At 30.8% G+C, this 17,026-nt stretch overlaps 1 protein-coding gene across 1 annotated transcript; it reads right to left on the bottom strand.

The window, feature by feature from the left end:
- Positions 1-3,757: 3,757 nt before the first annotated feature.
- Positions 3,758-8,927, bottom strand: LOC111996296 (uncharacterized). The gene is made up of 5 exons (XM_065775778.1): positions 8,924-8,927; positions 8,735-8,817; positions 7,949-8,042; positions 4,700-5,043; positions 3,758-4,380 (listed from the first exon to the last, which is right to left on the bottom strand). The coding sequence occupies exons 1-5, from the start codon at positions 8,925-8,927 to the stop codon at positions 4,165-4,167; spliced, it is 741 nt and encodes a 246-aa protein (XP_065631850.1). The 3' UTR covers positions 3,758-4,164.
- Between the last annotated feature and the right edge of the window lie 8,099 nt (positions 8,928-17,026).

The following is a 17,026-nucleotide window of genomic DNA, read 5'->3' as shown; positions in this document are numbered from 1 at the left end:
TAGAAAGGAGTGTTACAATAGTTTAGTTTAAGTAAAACTCTATTAGATATATTTTGTTGGCCTCTCCAGAGCTTATCACATCATTATTATTATCTATATATAATATAATATTGAAGATTAAAATTAATTATAATTTTTTTTAAGATACCTCACGTTAGAATTTTTTTTTTTTTTTAAATGCCTCACTTTAGGGTTTTTAAAAAAAAAAAAAAAAAAAAACTTTAGGATTAAGAAAAAAAAGAGAGACTCTTGGTAGGACTCTTTCTTCTATCCTTAAAACCCTAGCAATTACCATCTCAAAGATTAAAAAAATAAGAAGAAGAGAAACTCACGTGTATCTAAAAAAAAACTTAGGTTTTTTCTTTTTTATTTGCTTTCATATGTGCCTGAAATTTTCATTCTATCTTATTCTTTTGTTATGTTTAGAATTAATTTTCTTTTAAGTATTTGGGTTAATCTCTATATTTTGATAGTGTTTTTGTGGTTTGGTTTTTGGGTTGAAATTTGTAATAATTATTTTATATTGTATATGGCAGATGAAGCATCTCTATTTTTTAGAGAAAAATCAAAGCTGCAACTTATGTCTTCAGCCAAGGAGTGGTAAATTTTTATTTGGAATATTATATATGAATTTTTTGAATTTGAAGGGTTTTGTTTGGTTTTGAAGTAGAATTTGAGGATTCTATAAAATTTGGAAGCTTTAAGTTTTGGGATTTTTGGTATTTGCGTCTCAATAGGTTGATCTTAATTCTTTACCTTATATGTTTTTGCTTTATTAAGAAATTTTATTTGGGTTCATGTGATTTTTTGTTTTCTTAATTAAAGCTTTGATTTTTGGTTGATTAATTATTTGTTTGGATTCAACGTAAAAGATAATGGAATTAAGTGGTATAAATTTGATAATGTTCCATGTTTTGAATTGTTTATATTGTTATTACTACGACTAAGTAAGATTTGTTTATATCTTTGTAGTTTATATCAGTTTTGAGTGTGTGTGTATATATAACTTTTGGGATTTTGCTTTATTAATTTAAGAATTGTAAATTACTTTATAGGTTTCAGTAACTATGCATCTGCAGTGAAATGTTGACAATATAAGCATATACATATATATGGTATTAACATTTATAAAAATTTTTTATAACTCAATAACATTCTACGTAGACAACACTTCTAAACTATAAAAAAGTATAGAAGTTAAATATTTCTTCCCATTGTATTTTATTTAATTATGACAGATCTTTTTTTTTTAAAATGCTAACTAGCAAAATGTCTATAATATGCATATTATTAACCCAATTTTCTATTTCTAAATTTCTTAGATTTTATTATATCAATCTTTTTTTTCTTTTAAATTCTTGGTAGGCAAATCAATCTCTCATTAATTCTTTTACCTTAACGTGATGTTGGTTAATTGTCCTTTTATTTAACTATCCCGTGCATCGCACGAGTTAGCGACTAGTATATCTAAAAGCTGAAGCCTAATATTTATTATTACTACGCTTTTGTTGAGACACATCAATAGCCACATCTTCCACTTACTTCCAACACTCTCTCTCTCTCTTAACTCTTTTTCTTTTATTAATTTTCTTAGCTTATTGTTACACATTCTCAAACATTTTCCCCTCCATTTTACCCTTTCATCTTCCCACTACTAACTACCTTAATATCTCTCTTTCTCTATCCCTTTATTTTCCTTTATTTTTGGCTCTTTTTATTCTCATCTTCTTATTATAAATCTCCAATTCTCTCTCAAATTCTATGCAAAGTTTTTTCACACACAAAATGTTATTTCTTTCTCTCTCTCAAACTTTTTTTTTTTTCATTTTTTGGTGGTCTTGATTTCCTATTATGTTACTCCTATGGATTTGTCATGCTTGAGAAATCATGATCCACTCCCAATCCTTTGTGATCATGGTTCAGCGTATCAAAAGTTTTTTTTTTTTCTCATATTTATCACTAATATTTGTTTGCAGCTCATTTGCATCAAGCCACATCATAGAATTCATATTTGTGATTTCAGTCAATCTAATGTAGATATGGGAGTAAGGAATAAGTATACTACCAATGCTTGGGAAGCCTAAGTATACCACTATTAATTGTCAATTACAATTGTTGTTTATGTTATCATTGTTATCTGTTGAACTGAAGTAATGAATTTATATACTTGATCTAAATTGAACATGACCGTGCCAAATTTTGAGATGCATATCCCTTTGAGTTATCAAATATGCCTAGACCATATGAGTTTCTAAGTTTTCATTTTTTTTTTCTTTGGTTGAGATTATGAGTTCCTTTCCAAAGTATCATTGATAATTGTGAATTGAAAAGTTTCATAATTATTTTCCTTCTTTTTATATATATTTTTAAAATTTTTACATCCTATAATGTGGTTGATGTGGTATGGCTAGTCTCATATTACACTATAAAAAAATGCAAGTATATTTTCAGATATTGAATAATTAATTTTCTTTTGTAGGTTATTGAATTATTTCAGTCTCATATTATCATCGTAAGTTGTTTTCAAAGCTTACTTTAAGTTGATAAATTTTTATGTATTTTAGAACTTTACTTTCGATTGATGTGATTTAGTTTTGTATTTTTATAATGGTATTATTTCTCTCTCTCTCTCTCTCTCTCTCTCTCTCTCTCAATTTTTTATTCTTTCTTGCAACTCTATTTTAGGTTGACGAATCATTATATTTTTTAAAACTTTATTTAGGGTTAATATGTTTTAGGGTTATATTTTTGAGTTTTCCATCACAAGTAATCTCTCTCCTTCTTATAGTTTTGGTTTGATTTTTGTTTGAATTACTAAGTTATGTTGTAAGTGACAATTTGAATATATATATATATATATATATAAAGGTCTTGGATAAGTATTTGAATGTGCCTATCAATTATTTGAGTAATTGCAATTTTAATATGATTTTTTATTATCATAATAATCTTCTTTAAGAGGATGAAATGAGGAATTCAAAACTTAAAAAGTCTAATTGCACAAGAAATTTTTTTTAGAAAAACATAGTGCACCATAACATAATTTCGAATAATATGGACCACCTTATAAAGGAATAATATCAATTAAACGCAACCCAAAATAATATAATGATAGATTAGTAGAGTTAGATGAAATAATTTTAAAGTTTGTTTAATTTTTTGGGAGAACAAAATTTAAAAAACAAATTATATTTTATACCAGAATTATAAAATAATTATTTATTCTCACACATTGCGTGGGGTTTGCAACTAGTATGTGTTTAAGAATAATACACTAATACCACACAACATTTTCATTGCTTCTTGAACAGGCAAGTTGTTTTACATGGACTTTCTATTGACTCCGCTTTATTATCCACCATCCATTGACAACTTAGCACCTCAAGACTTCATGAAAAAGTTGTCTCTCTAGACCTATTAGAGTCCGCCAGAATTTGAATGCAAAAGTGATTTGGGTAATTCTTCTTTCATTATGGCCACTTGCAAAGCACAAAGGCAGGAGTGTTTCCAGAAAAGGAGATATCCTGGGTTTAAACCCAGAACCTTGATTGTAAAGTGCAGAACCAGATGCATGAGAAAAAACAAAAAATGTGAAGCACCTGCTCATGTAAGCTCAACATATATATAGCAAAGTACAATAATGGTATCTAAAGCACATCGCAACCTGCATTTTCAACACATAAGTCCAACAAAAAAATTATAAGAGTACAAAAGTTTAAACAAAGTACTCTGGTAGACAAAATTTGCAACATGTTGATGACAGAAAGAGCTTAATGCTCTACAGGCTTGCTCATTTTTTTACTGTTCTAGATAACTTTCAAATATGCACATTTGTCAGGAATATGATCAATCTGTAGTTAAAATGTTCTATATACAAGTAACAGTGGAGCTTGATGAACATGTAGACATAGAGCATATCAATTCTCACAAACTCAACTCTCTCTTGCATTTAGAATTTTTTTACTCAATCTTATGCAACCACCTTTTAATTTCCTTTAGATGAGTTAATTGCTTCAATGTCCTTTTCATTTTGAGTTCCCAGCAGAACATAACTAAGCTAAGAGTCCCCCTCCAGATTTATTACATCACCTGAAACAAGACCAACTGCAGTGTTGTTCTCTATTAGGTGAGGTGATAATTTTACCAATCGTTTTCTGAAATTCTTCACTCCACACTCATGGCTGTAGAAGGGAAAAACCTCATCAGGAAGCTTGACAGAGACCATATGCAGATCACCCCAAGGAATTGGAGGACATTCAGCAGCGTACTCAAAGAGCTGTTTATTGCTAAGTTGTGCGAGGTCATTTCAGCTCCTCTAACTGTAAATGACAAGGCTGTCACCAGTTGTGCTGCTCTATTCAGCTGGTGCAATCTATAAACCTGTTAAGAAAAAAGACCTCTTTACTTTAATTGAAGATTCCATGCAGGTCTTTCCCTAACATCACTATTAAAGTTTTTCGAAGGAACACAGTCTTAAAGTCTTTTGACTGATTCAGACCCCAAAACAAAAAAAAGTTTTAAACCATTAACCTGAAAGCTACTAATAGGCAGCTTAAAAAATAAAAACTCTCACAAACAGTTAAACAATGAGAAAAAAGCATGCATATCAAAGTGGATCAGATTTTATCTTTTATCCATTTTCAATACTGAAAGAAATACCAAAACAAGTTTGGTAAGAAATGAGTGGCATTGCCCTTACCTGAAAGATAATTGGAATAACAGACCATGAAGGGGACTTCTTATATCTTGCATATTGCTCAAATGCAAATTGGACAACAATTCCAACCAGGTATGGAGCGAGAGTTGCAGATGCAGCAGGACCAGTCCAAGGCCAAACCAAACCCATTGTCACCATAGGAATTATTAGACTAAGCACCAGGGCAGCTACAGAAGATATACGCTGTCCTAAATGAGTGACCAGGGTTCTGTTAGTGCCTGTAGCAGAATCTGGCTCAATAGGTCTCCTTAAGTGGTCTATTAGAAGAACAAATACCGCAACTCCACAGTAAAAAAGAGCTTCTGTGAAGAACAATATGAGGAAATCTGCAGATGGAGAACAGAAAATAGCTTAGAGACTGAAACAATTTTAACTCCTAAGCCAATTCACATAAAAGGATTTAAAAAATAAATTGGTAAAAATAGATTTTTTGTATAAGCCAAAAAATCAATATGCAGTCCATAAGGACAAGCCAAGTTTAAATTTCAGAAATTGTAAAAACTCTAGCATTTGATTCTGACCAGTTGAGCCAACTACAGATTGTTCTACCAATCCACTCCATTTTGAACCACATCCTGTATTACCTTTAGGCTCTCACAAACACATTGATGTTATTCCCATCCATGTCCTTGTTGATAATTGCCCTTTCTTTCAAGAAATTTCATCATACCATTACTCATAAATCTCTGTTGAATAAGCTTTTAAGTTCACTTTCTCGAACAGTGCATATATTTTCTAGAAACTTTAGCACCATCATATCCACCTAGTCCTCAGCAACTAAAACACTCCTCAATAAAACCCAAAGCATCCTAAATAATTGCCTAGTGTCCTTCACCAGTAATTGCCATGTCCTTTGTCCCCCCCCATTTCTAAAAGCAGCATCAAATTTCACCTCCTATTACGGTGACATATCTGAAATTACAGGGCAGCACATACAGTGATACATCGCAAGACCTAGACAGATTCTGGAAGAATATAAAAGGTTATATCCAATCCACAATGCTCCCAGTTCTGCAAGGTCTTGGGTAGGTGATTGGAACTTGGAAGGTCGTCTTAGCCTCTCTCTTTTTTTTTTGTTTTTTTTTTTTTCAGCAACAGAATCGTCTAGTTTCTAAAAGCCATACCTTGGGTTTAAGTTTGTATTCCTAATCATTAGTAAAAAAATTTATTAGCATTTACACAGTAGCCATCCTAGCCATATATTATTTACGCATAGATTTTGCCTTTTCTTTCCTTTCTATATACTCTTATTTATTTAGCACCAAAAAATAGCTAATTAAATACTACCACCAGCTTCTTTGCATAGCTATTTAAAGATCTCTTCAAAGCAAAGCAGTTGTTGAAAATATAGTGACATCATTTAGGACCTCTATTTATTTATTTCTAATAACTAACAACAGATGCGACCTCTGCCAAAAGGATGAGATTATGGACAAAAAAAATTACAATAGAGAATGGGGAAAAGGAAAAGAAAGAAGGAATGCAACCTACTAGGAGGTGACACAGCCAATACAAAAACCAAGCCATTGAACAAAGTTCTTTAAAGGCAAGGTTCTTTTGAACATAGTAGAATTACTATTATTGGTAAGTTACAAACGCACCTAATGGGTCTTGAACCCACCTCACCTCCACCTAATACTTATAAGGGGAGGTGTCAGTTGAGCTGAGCTCATTGGCTTGAATTGAGTAGAATTAGTGCACATAGAACTAAGTGATAAGCCAGGCTCCACATTTCCCCGCTGCCATCTATATGGGGCAAAGTTCAGCAAAGTGGCCCATTTACAAGTTATAATGTCTAGAGTTCAGAATCCATGTAAATACATTAAAAGTAATATTTGTATTTCAGTTACTCTTAATAGAATGGTCTGGTATTGTAAATGATTATGCACACTTACTCTCCCAGTTCTGGCGTGTAACATGATATCAAAAAGCTGCAGGCTCTATCATCAGTTTCAAATTTTGTTGGCATTGATGATGATAAATTACCACTTATCATAAAACTTTAAGTTAGAAAAGGATGAATTTAACCATTTAATTAATTATTCTAACATTCTCCGTTGCGTGTGGGCCCCAACTCCCCTTAAATACACGGGGCCCTACACGTGATTTTTAGCTTTTTTTAATGGGAGGTAGAATGGAAACAGTGTTTGAACCCAGGAGCCACTTGGTCCGATACCCTTTTTTTTTTTTTTTTTTAATTAATTAATGGTATTTTATCTAAAAAGTAGATTACTCCATGCTCACGATGCTGTGATGAACACAAAGTAACCTAAACAAATTACAAATCATAATAACTCACCAGTTCTTAAAAAAGCATAAGCTTTTAGGAAATGGTGAGTTCAATCATTTATTTGTCAGAATTTTGGCCTCAAAATTCAATTATTCAAAGGTCCATAAAACAAATCCATTTGCAATCAACAATCTTATTAAAACTGCCTTCTCTTTTATTTACTTTTTTCTCTAATTATAATCTCATGAAAAGTGTTAGTACTCTAATTGCAACAGCCAATGTTGTAATGATACATATATTCAGCTACACATTGATGTGTCACCAAAAAATGCCTATTCAAAGAGAACAAATCAAAAGTGAAAAACAAGTAAGATTAATCTCTGTGCAATGGCCACTGCTAGACCACACTGCCAATCTTACTTAATTGAAACTACCTGACCCTCCATTTTATTTTCTTTTCTAACATTGGCAAAATCAAAAGTCAGTGTAAATAAGCACTGAGAATCAAATTCACAACCCAAAAATAAAACTCATAGCTACTGAAAAACCCTAATGCATGCACACTCATAACTTTGACCAATCAAATTTACTTGTAAAAAAAAAAGTGAAAACAGAGTAACCAAACTGAAGTAGAAGCATACCTGGGACATTTTCGTGGATTGAAAAGGAGAGGAAACAGTTGCAACAAAACAAGAAAACGAAGAACTATTTTTTACAGACATNCTCTCTTTTTTTTTTGTTTTTTTTTTTTTTTTGAGAGGCTAAAGCAAAATGACTAGAAAAACAGATAAACCATCCACCCCACCCCAACCCCCCCCCCCCCCGGTGGAAAAAATAAATAAATAAAGAAGGAGAAATCACCTAGCCTGTTCTTTCATTATCCAATGTCCAATATTTTGTTTTATTTTGATATTTTGTTAAAAGCATGTTTTAAAAATTCAAAATTCTCACTGAAAATAAATAAGGCAATTCACAAGATCAACATAAGAATGTGGGGTCACCTGTCAACAAAGAGTCCTCAAATATAATGGATAATATTCTGCGCAAATAAAGTGATGGGAAAATGAAAGAGGCTACAAGGACAGCTGGACCATTTTTTTTTTTTTTTTTTAATTAATTAATGGTATTTTATCTAAAAAGTAGATTACTCCATGCTCACGATGCTGTGATGAACACAAAGTAACCTAAACAAATTACAAATCATAATAACTCACCAGTTCTTAAAAAAGCATAAGCTTTTAGGAAATGGTGAGTTCAATCATTTATTTGTCAGAATTTTGGCCTCAAAATTCAATTATTCAAAGGTCCATAAAACAAATCCATTTGCAATCAACAATCTTATTAAAACTGCCTTCTCTTTTATTTACTTTTTTCTCTAATTATAATCTCATGAAAAGTGTTAGTACTCTAATTGCAACAGCCAATGTTGTAATGATACATATATTCAGCTACACATTGATGTGTCACCAAAAAATGCCTATTCAAAGAGAACAAATCAAAAGTGAAAAACAAGTAAGATTAATCTCTGTGCAATGGCCACTGCTAGACCACACTGCCAATCTTACTTAATTGAAACTACCTGACCCTCCATTTTATTTTATTTTCTAACATTGGCAAAATCAAAAGGCAGTGTAAATAAGCACTGAGAATCAAATTCACAACCCAAAAATAAAACTCATAGCTACTGAAAAACCCTAATGCATGCACACTCATAACTTTGACCAATCAAATTTACTTGTAAAAAAAAAAAGTGAAAACAGAGTAACCAAACTGAAGTAGAAGCATACCTGGGAAATTTTCGTGGATTGAAAAGGAGACGAAACAGTTGCAACAAAACAAGAAAACGAAGAACTATTTTTTACAGACATGTCTGAAAGCAAAAAACAAACAACACAAGAGTCTGTCACAGACTCAACCACTCCATGTCAATGAATTTTAAAGCAAACCCATTTGATTTGGAGAATATATAAGAGTACCCATATGGGAATTTTCTCGAGAAAGAAAGGAAATGGTGAGAAAAATGAGGGATTGTGAGTTGTGGGTTTGGAGTTTTTTAAGATAGACAGAGAGAGAGAGAGAGAGTAGCAGCTCTCTTTTGGACAGTTAGTCCTATTATTAAGGTCACTATCAGCTAAAAAATAGGTCATTTATCGGCCGTTCAATCTTTTCAATTTATTTTTATTTTTTGATAACCACAACGGGAGGGGTGAGATTTTAGCATGGTTTTTAAAACCCAAAATGGTAAAAGAATCAGAAAAATTTAACTGATTTTTGGATTTTACCGGACATGTTTTTAGGGTTTGACTCCTAGTTAAATCAACTAGTCCAATCTAGTTTTTAAAACCATAGATTTTAGCCTTAAAATTATTTGTTGAAAATATTAGGCGATGTCAATTAAATTACAAAATTCTTAATTTCACTTTTTCTTTTTTACCAAATTCATTAATACACCATTTTCTTTTAATCTAAAATTTAATTCACAAGTGATTTTCCACTTTTAGTCCCTTAGATGATGGGACAAAACTAATAAAAAATCACATGTTGTCACTCCATAAGTATTAAAAATGATCACTTCGAAATTTTGAGATGGAGTAGAGGAACAATTAAGGAGGCTCTAGGGAAGCTGCCAAATGTGAATGTTCCTTCCTAGGGTTGGTATGAATTGGGGTTGTTTATTGTGTATGAGTGTATTTATGTAAACTTGGATATCTTCAAAAATTGTTGGAGGGAAAGAGACCACTTTGAGGATAGGACCTTTTTTGGGTAGCGCTTACCCATTTTTTGTTATCCATGTGACATACTTTGCCATAATGATTAGGGTGGCAAAATTCTCCACTATGTTGGATTCATCTTGCCCATTTTGTCCTGCGTAAGTTTTTTCCACCCCAAAAAGGCAACAACATGAGATCAAGACAAGTTTTGCTCATTTTGACTCATCTTGCCCAAACCAACCAGGAATGTGTGTGTGTAATTGGATATACATTTTTTCAATTTATATAATTAAAATTTTTTTTTATACAAATCCTATTTGTTTACATATTCAATTACCATCCCAAAACACTTGCTTTCTTTCTTCACCCACCTATCATTCCTCCTCTAGTTCATCTCTATATCATCAATGTCTAAATCACCTAATTACGGATGGCAAAATACCTCTAATCTACCCTATCCTATATTTTATACATGCTCATATTTCTAGATGCGCCTAATTATTAGTGGGACGATGGGAGGTGGTTTTTCTTTTTCTTTTCTTGTCTCAATCATGCTCATAATCTATATGCACATACAATATTAGAAGTTGCTTTGAACTATGAGTTTTAACATTTTAATTTATTTATGCAAATTTTTTAAAGGAAAAAATATAGCTACAAAATTGGTTGTAGCCTAAGGCTACAACCTTACTCTACAAAATAAATATCACTGCATGTTTTGAAAATCTAATAGTTGAATTGCATCTTTTTTATGCTCTCAATACACATGTCAAATTTTGTGTCAATTGGATATTATTTAGTATATGATCTATAAGTTTATATTTTATGCATACTTTTAAATTACAAAAACTTGCAATTTGAACAATTTATTGATGACATAGTTATTAATCTTTAGTTTTCTAGAAATTTTGCAAGCATAGAGAATATAAGAAGAAGATGTAATCTAATTGTGGATTTGTCAAAATTCACCTCTAATAAAAGGATATTGAGTAGGGTTGTAGCATTAGTCTACAACTAATTTTATAGTGTTAGGCTACAACTAATTTTGTAGCTAAGTTTTGTCTATTTTTAAAATATTATATTTAGGGTAAAATACAAAAATCACCATTCAGGATTGAGTTAATGTAAGGCACTACTAAGATTTTTTTTTTTTTAAAAAAAAAAAATCTAATCTGCCCCCTAAGTTCAAAGAACACTTGTCATCATTTTGAAATTTTCTTGGGCCTCCAAGTCCTCTACTTCTTTCTCCATCTCTAACTATTGCCATCTATCATTTGCTATTCAAACACTGCCTTGTGTTTGAAAAAATTGGTTTTGGGAGGAAAATAAAACAAAGTTAAGTGTCGATTATGCTTAAGGGACAAATTAGATATTTATGAAAAATCTTAATGTTACTTATCATTAGCCCAAACTTCAGGATGGTTTTTATTTTTTACCATTTTATTTATTTACATCATTAAATAAATATTAACTAAATTAATTATTACTTCACCAATGCAACTATATTCAAACTCCATTCAGATAAAAAAACCGATAACCAATCATTTTTCTCAATTCTTAATCTGATCATGTTTTAAACCATGTTGGTAATGTTGGCCCAAAAGTCTAAACCCAGTCCATCTACACAGCTCCTGAATTCGTGAAGGCCGAATACCAACTCATGTTAAATTTTTGCGTTGGGTATAATCCGTACAAATTCCACTGTTGGCCAAACAAACCAGGACCAAGTATAGTGGAAATTGAAGACCAAAAGGAAAGATCTTAGATACTGAATAGGGAGGTGTCATCTACAAAACTAGGAGGATCACCAAACTACATAATAGCATACATGTTGGTTTCAATTTTATGTTATATTGTTATCATCATACTTAGAAGTTTGAACTCATTCAACATAAGCTTAAGTTGCTTCCTTTGCATTATGCTTTAGATCAAAGCATAGATGCTTCCTACATTTAAGTTGTAAATTACAAAAATTGTTATTAATTAATATTTTAATAAAATATAGTATAAAATAGATAATATGATGTGAGATGTTTTGAAAATCAAGTACGTTAAAAAAGAAAGTAAGTTCTTATACTAAAATAGACAGAAATTTTTGCTCGAACTGATACGAATGCTCTTAAACATGATTGTCCTTTGGCCCTATAGCAAACAAGCTAAACACAATAGTCCATACCAAAACCTACAATGACATAAAGGACAAAGAAAATATGCTTCACTTAGTACAATTATGCTACTTTTTATATTGGCTTCATCGTAAAAATTGACAAAAATTATAAGATATAATGAATTTTACAACATATATTAAAACAATAAAAAAACAAAAACAAAAACAAAAACAAATGATAATTGACTTAGATGTAGGGGTACGAAGGAAAGCAAAACTCAAATGATTCAACACATTACTTAAATGTTGAGTAAACTAAAACAAATGAATCAAGAATTGATAACAGGTAGTGGTTAGTCTAGAAGTGTTCATTTTACTATTAATCTTCCAACAACAGAGTGAGATCCATCCAAGAATCTCTACCATATCCATATTTTGCCTTAGCTCAAATGCATCATAAATCATAAATCTCTACCTCTTTGGCCTTCCCCTTTAGAGTCTGCCACTTAAATCATGTCAGTATTCAGTAGTACTAGCAAGAAGCTCCATATTCTAATTACAAAAAACAAACTAAAATTATTCAAAAAAAAGTTTCTCTAGTAATTTTTTTTTTGAATTTTATTGAATTACAATTTTAATCCCCTTTTTTAAAATTTTATTAAGAATAAGGATTATCTATTTAGATTAGGGATATTTTTTATATTTTTTGAAACCATAACTAACTTTCTGAATTCTCTTAATATATAGCAATAAGATGACATTGTTTGGGTTTTAAAAATTTAAAAAAAAAAAAAAACCAAAAATAGATACTAAAACTACGGTGTTTTGGACTAAACATTAAAATTAATATCATGTTCAAAGCGACATCGTTTTAACATCAGATTTTAAAATTTATAAAAATAAAAAATAAAACACACACACACACACACAAAGGAATGACATTGTTATATTCTAGGTTAAATATTTGCTCTCTCAAATTATATCAGACACACGCTCTATCACTCTCTCACTCCTCATCCTTTGCCCCTGCCTCTCACTGCTACTCGCTGCCACTGTTCACCAAGTGTCCCCTTCTCCTCTCTCCATTTTGTCACAACAATTCTCGACAAATTTTCTAAAGATGGTTTTGAATCTCAATACCTAGTGTTTAGGGCTATAGGTTACTATGCTTCTCCAATTCTCCTTGCTACCAAGTATGTGAATTTATTTGATGCTTAATGTCAAACAACTATGTTTTTCATTTCTATGCTTTTTAGAAAGATCGTGAATTTTGGTTTAAGATATTTTTTTTTGTGGGTATTAGAGAAATATAATGAATATGTCTGTTTCTTTGTTTTTTTTAAAAAATGAATATTTGGGTTGAATGATTCGTGGGTTATTTCGTGTGGTTTTGGGTTTTGTTTTTTTTGAATATTTAGACTACTTTTTTTAACCGAACTAATTGCACCGAACAGGTATGTTGCACTGCACCTTGCGTAGACCAATTCCCACCCCTCCATAGGTGAGTTACAGTGCTAAATAGACCCCCAAAACTGACCGCACGCACTGTGTATGCGTTGAAATTAAGTTCTTATGTCTAAAATAGACAAAAATTTAATAAAGTTCTTATGTCTAAAATAGATAGAAATTTTACATGATCTAATGCTAATCCTCTAAGTTTAGCTTAATTTAAATAAAATGACATATATAGTTTCTAGATAAGTTGTTTCTCTCTCTCATGATAATCCACTACTCATAGTCTATACATGTATAATTGTGACAAAAGTAATGAATTTTTATCTCATACTAAAATTTTTGGATCCATTGTAATTCTACAATACTTCTCTATTTATTAAGACCAGCATTTAAAATCTCTCACCATCTCTTTTCTCTCTTATTCTCATTAGCCAAAATAGCAAGTCTTTCTTTCTCTTTCTTGCTTAGGTGAGTCCTCTCATTTTATTTCTTCGCTTGTTATGTTGGGTTGACATAGAATGTAAATGGTAGATCTATATGGTTAATGGTTTTGAGATTTTTTTTTTTTTTTTTTTTTCTCTTAATATATAGCGATAAGATGACATTGTTTGGGTTTTAAAAATTAAAAAAAAAAAAAAAAAACCAAAAATAGATACTAAAACGACGGTGTTTTGGACTAAACATTAAAATTAATATCAAGTTCAAAGCGACATCGTTTTAACATCAGATTTTAAAATTTATAAAAATAAAAAATAAAACACACACACACACACACACGCACACAAAGGAATGACATTGTTATATTCTAGGTTAAATATTTGCTCTCTCAAATTATATCAGACACACGCTCTATCACTCTCTCACTCCTCATCCTCTGCCCCTGCCTCTCACTGCTACTCGCTGCCACTGTTCACCAAGTGTCCCCTTCTCCTCTCTCCATTTTGTCACAACAATTCTCGACAAATTTTCTAAAGATGGTTTTGAATCTCAATACCTAGTGTTTAGGGCTATAGGTTACTATGCTTCTCCAATTCTCCTTGCTACCAAGTATGTGAATTTATTTGATGCTTAATGTCAAACAACTATGTTTTTCATTTCTATGCTTTTTAGAAAGATCGTGAATTTTGGTTTAAGATATTTTTTTTGTGGGTATTAGAGAAATATAATGAATATGTCTGTTTCTTTGTTTTTTTTTTAAAATGAATATTTGGGTTGAATGATTCGTGGGTTATTTCGTGTGGTTTTGGGTTTTGTTTTTTTTTAATATTTGGACTACTTTTTTTAACTGAACTAATTGCACCGAACAGGTATGTTGCACTGCACCTTGTGTAGACCAATTCCCACCCCTCCATAGGTGAGTTACAGTGCTAAATAGACCCCCAAAACTGACCGCACGCACTGTGTATGCGTTGAAATTAAGTTCTTATGTCTAAAATAGACAAAAATTTAATAAAGTTCTTATGTCTAAAATAGATAGAAATTTTACATGATCTAATGCTAATCCTCTAAGTTTATCTTAATTTAAATAAAATGACATATATAGTTTCTAGATAAGTTGTTTCTCTCTCTCATGATAATCCACTACTCATAGTCTATACATGTATAATTGTGACAAAAGTAATGAATTTTTATCTCGTACTAAAATTTTTGGATTCATTGTAATTCTACAATACTTCTCTATTTATTAAGACCAGCATTTAAAATCTCTCACCATCTCTTTTCTCTCTTATTCTCATTAGCCAAAATAGCAAGTCTTTCTTTCTCTTTCTTGCTTAGGTGAGTCCTCTCATTTTATTTATTCGCTTGTTATGTTGGGTTGACATAGAATGTAAATGGCAGATCTATATGGTTAATGGTTTTGAGATTTTTGTGTTTTTTTTTTTTTTTTTCTCAATTTGATTAGATTCATACGGTGTGTTTGTTTGAAGGTGAAATAGAGTGGATGAAAAACTTTTGAGAGAAAACGAGAAGGAAAACTTTTTTGGAGTGTATTTGGTTGGGTGGGAAGGAAGGAAAATAAATAGTAAGACTTAAGTGTTTTCTCTCCGGGCCCACAAAAAATTTTTCTCCTCAAAATGAAGAGAAAACTGAAGGAAGAAAATAGGCTGCTTAATGGACGAAAATACCCATGTGCATTTGCACATAGGCAATTCGTCCTCTCTTTTTCTTTTTCTTTTTTTTTCCTTTTTTTTTGGGTTTTGCTTTGCTATGCTTTCCTGGGCAATGCTGTGGCACATTGCCTCTTCCTTTTTTTTCTTTTTCTGTCTTTTCCTTTCCGGGACGTTGCCTCTTTTTTTTTTTTTTTTTCCTAGATGTTGCCTTCTTCTTATCTTTTTTCTTTTTTTCTTTTTTAACTAGACATGATTTTTTTTTTGGGGACATATATATATTTTTTGAAACATGATTTTTATTTTTAATAAATTGGGTGATTGAATTTTTTTTTTTGGTTGTTTGTCACTTTTTTGTTTTAATTAGCCATTATTTTTAATAAGGGTATATAAGTAAATTTATACAAACTCACTTTTTCTATTCCTCCGCTTTTTACTCCCAACCAAACAAAAAGAAGAGAAATTAAAATCTTTTCTATTCTCTCACTTTCCATCTTTCCATCATTTCTATCCTTCCACTTTTCTACCTCTCCAACCAAACAAACCCTTAAGTTATGAGGCCAAGAAATAAGATAAATTCCTGACGAAGAAAGAAAATGAGTTCAAGAGAGTTCATATTTGCCGATTTACACAAGCTGATCACATGTTGAATTAGGGGGAAAGAAAATGAGTTCCAAGAGAGTTCATATTTGCCGATTTACACAGAAGCTGATCACATGGGAATTAGGGATTAGGAAAAAAAAAGGTAAAAGAATAGGAATGTTTGTATGTTATAATTAACTTCATGTCGATTTTGATTTTTTTTTTTAAAAAAAACCCAAATAAATACTTCATTTCTAAATTTTAAATTACTTCATTTATGTTTTAGATGCTTGCTGGACTTTTGTTAGATGCCTGTTGGTTGTAGTAGTTGCTACATTTGAAAGCGAAAGCAAAATCGTCAGAGGTGGCAAGCTGTTACAATTATCTCCACAACAACTTATCCATATGAAGGATCAAAGGCCAATGCAAATTATGGAGGAGGATAAGATTTTTTTTTTTTTTTAGATGGAGGATAAGATTTTCTTTTAATTAAAATAGAAGAAAGGAATATTATAAGTTTGTTTGGGTGTGCAGAGTGTAAGATTTGACGTATTTCAAGATTTGACGTGTTGAGAAAACCTTTAAAACTTATCGAAAAAGTTAATTTTTTTTTTCATAAAAAAATTTTAAAAAATTTCCTAAACCACAATAACTTTTCGCTTATTTTAATAGTACTCCAGAAATATATATGGCACCTTATCATTTCAGGTAATAAATCTTATTAATTAATTTATTGTAAAATTCACCGTTCATTAAGTCTTTTGTACAATTTTGTTAAAAAATTGCCATTTTAAAATATTTTTTCCTCTCATGAAAAATGTATAAAATCAATACAAATATTTTATAGATTTTTATGAAGATTTTTTTTTTCAATTATTTTTCATAGTTAATTGAACACTTAATGAAAATTTTTTAATAGAATTGGACGAAAAACTTGGATTTAATAAATTTAAAACTTAGAGGACTTATATGAACGAAATTAAAGTTAGAGAATTGAAATAAATTTCAGACAAACTTAAACTGTGCAATTTGCATTTTAATATTTTATTTTTATCAAGGGTGTCACTCTCTTCAGCACCATTGTTTTGGGTATGGAAAGCCTGTACATTTGACCTT

The sequence above is a fragment of the Quercus suber genome, unplaced genomic scaffold (assembly GCF_002906115.3).
Source record: "Quercus suber isolate HL8 unplaced genomic scaffold, Cork oak 2.0 scaffold_119, whole genome shotgun sequence".
Taxonomy (NCBI): Eukaryota; Viridiplantae; Streptophyta; class Magnoliopsida; order Fagales; family Fagaceae; genus Quercus; species Quercus suber.
Note: the sequence above shows the minus strand (reverse complement) of the source record. Positions and strands in the feature narration are given on the sequence as shown.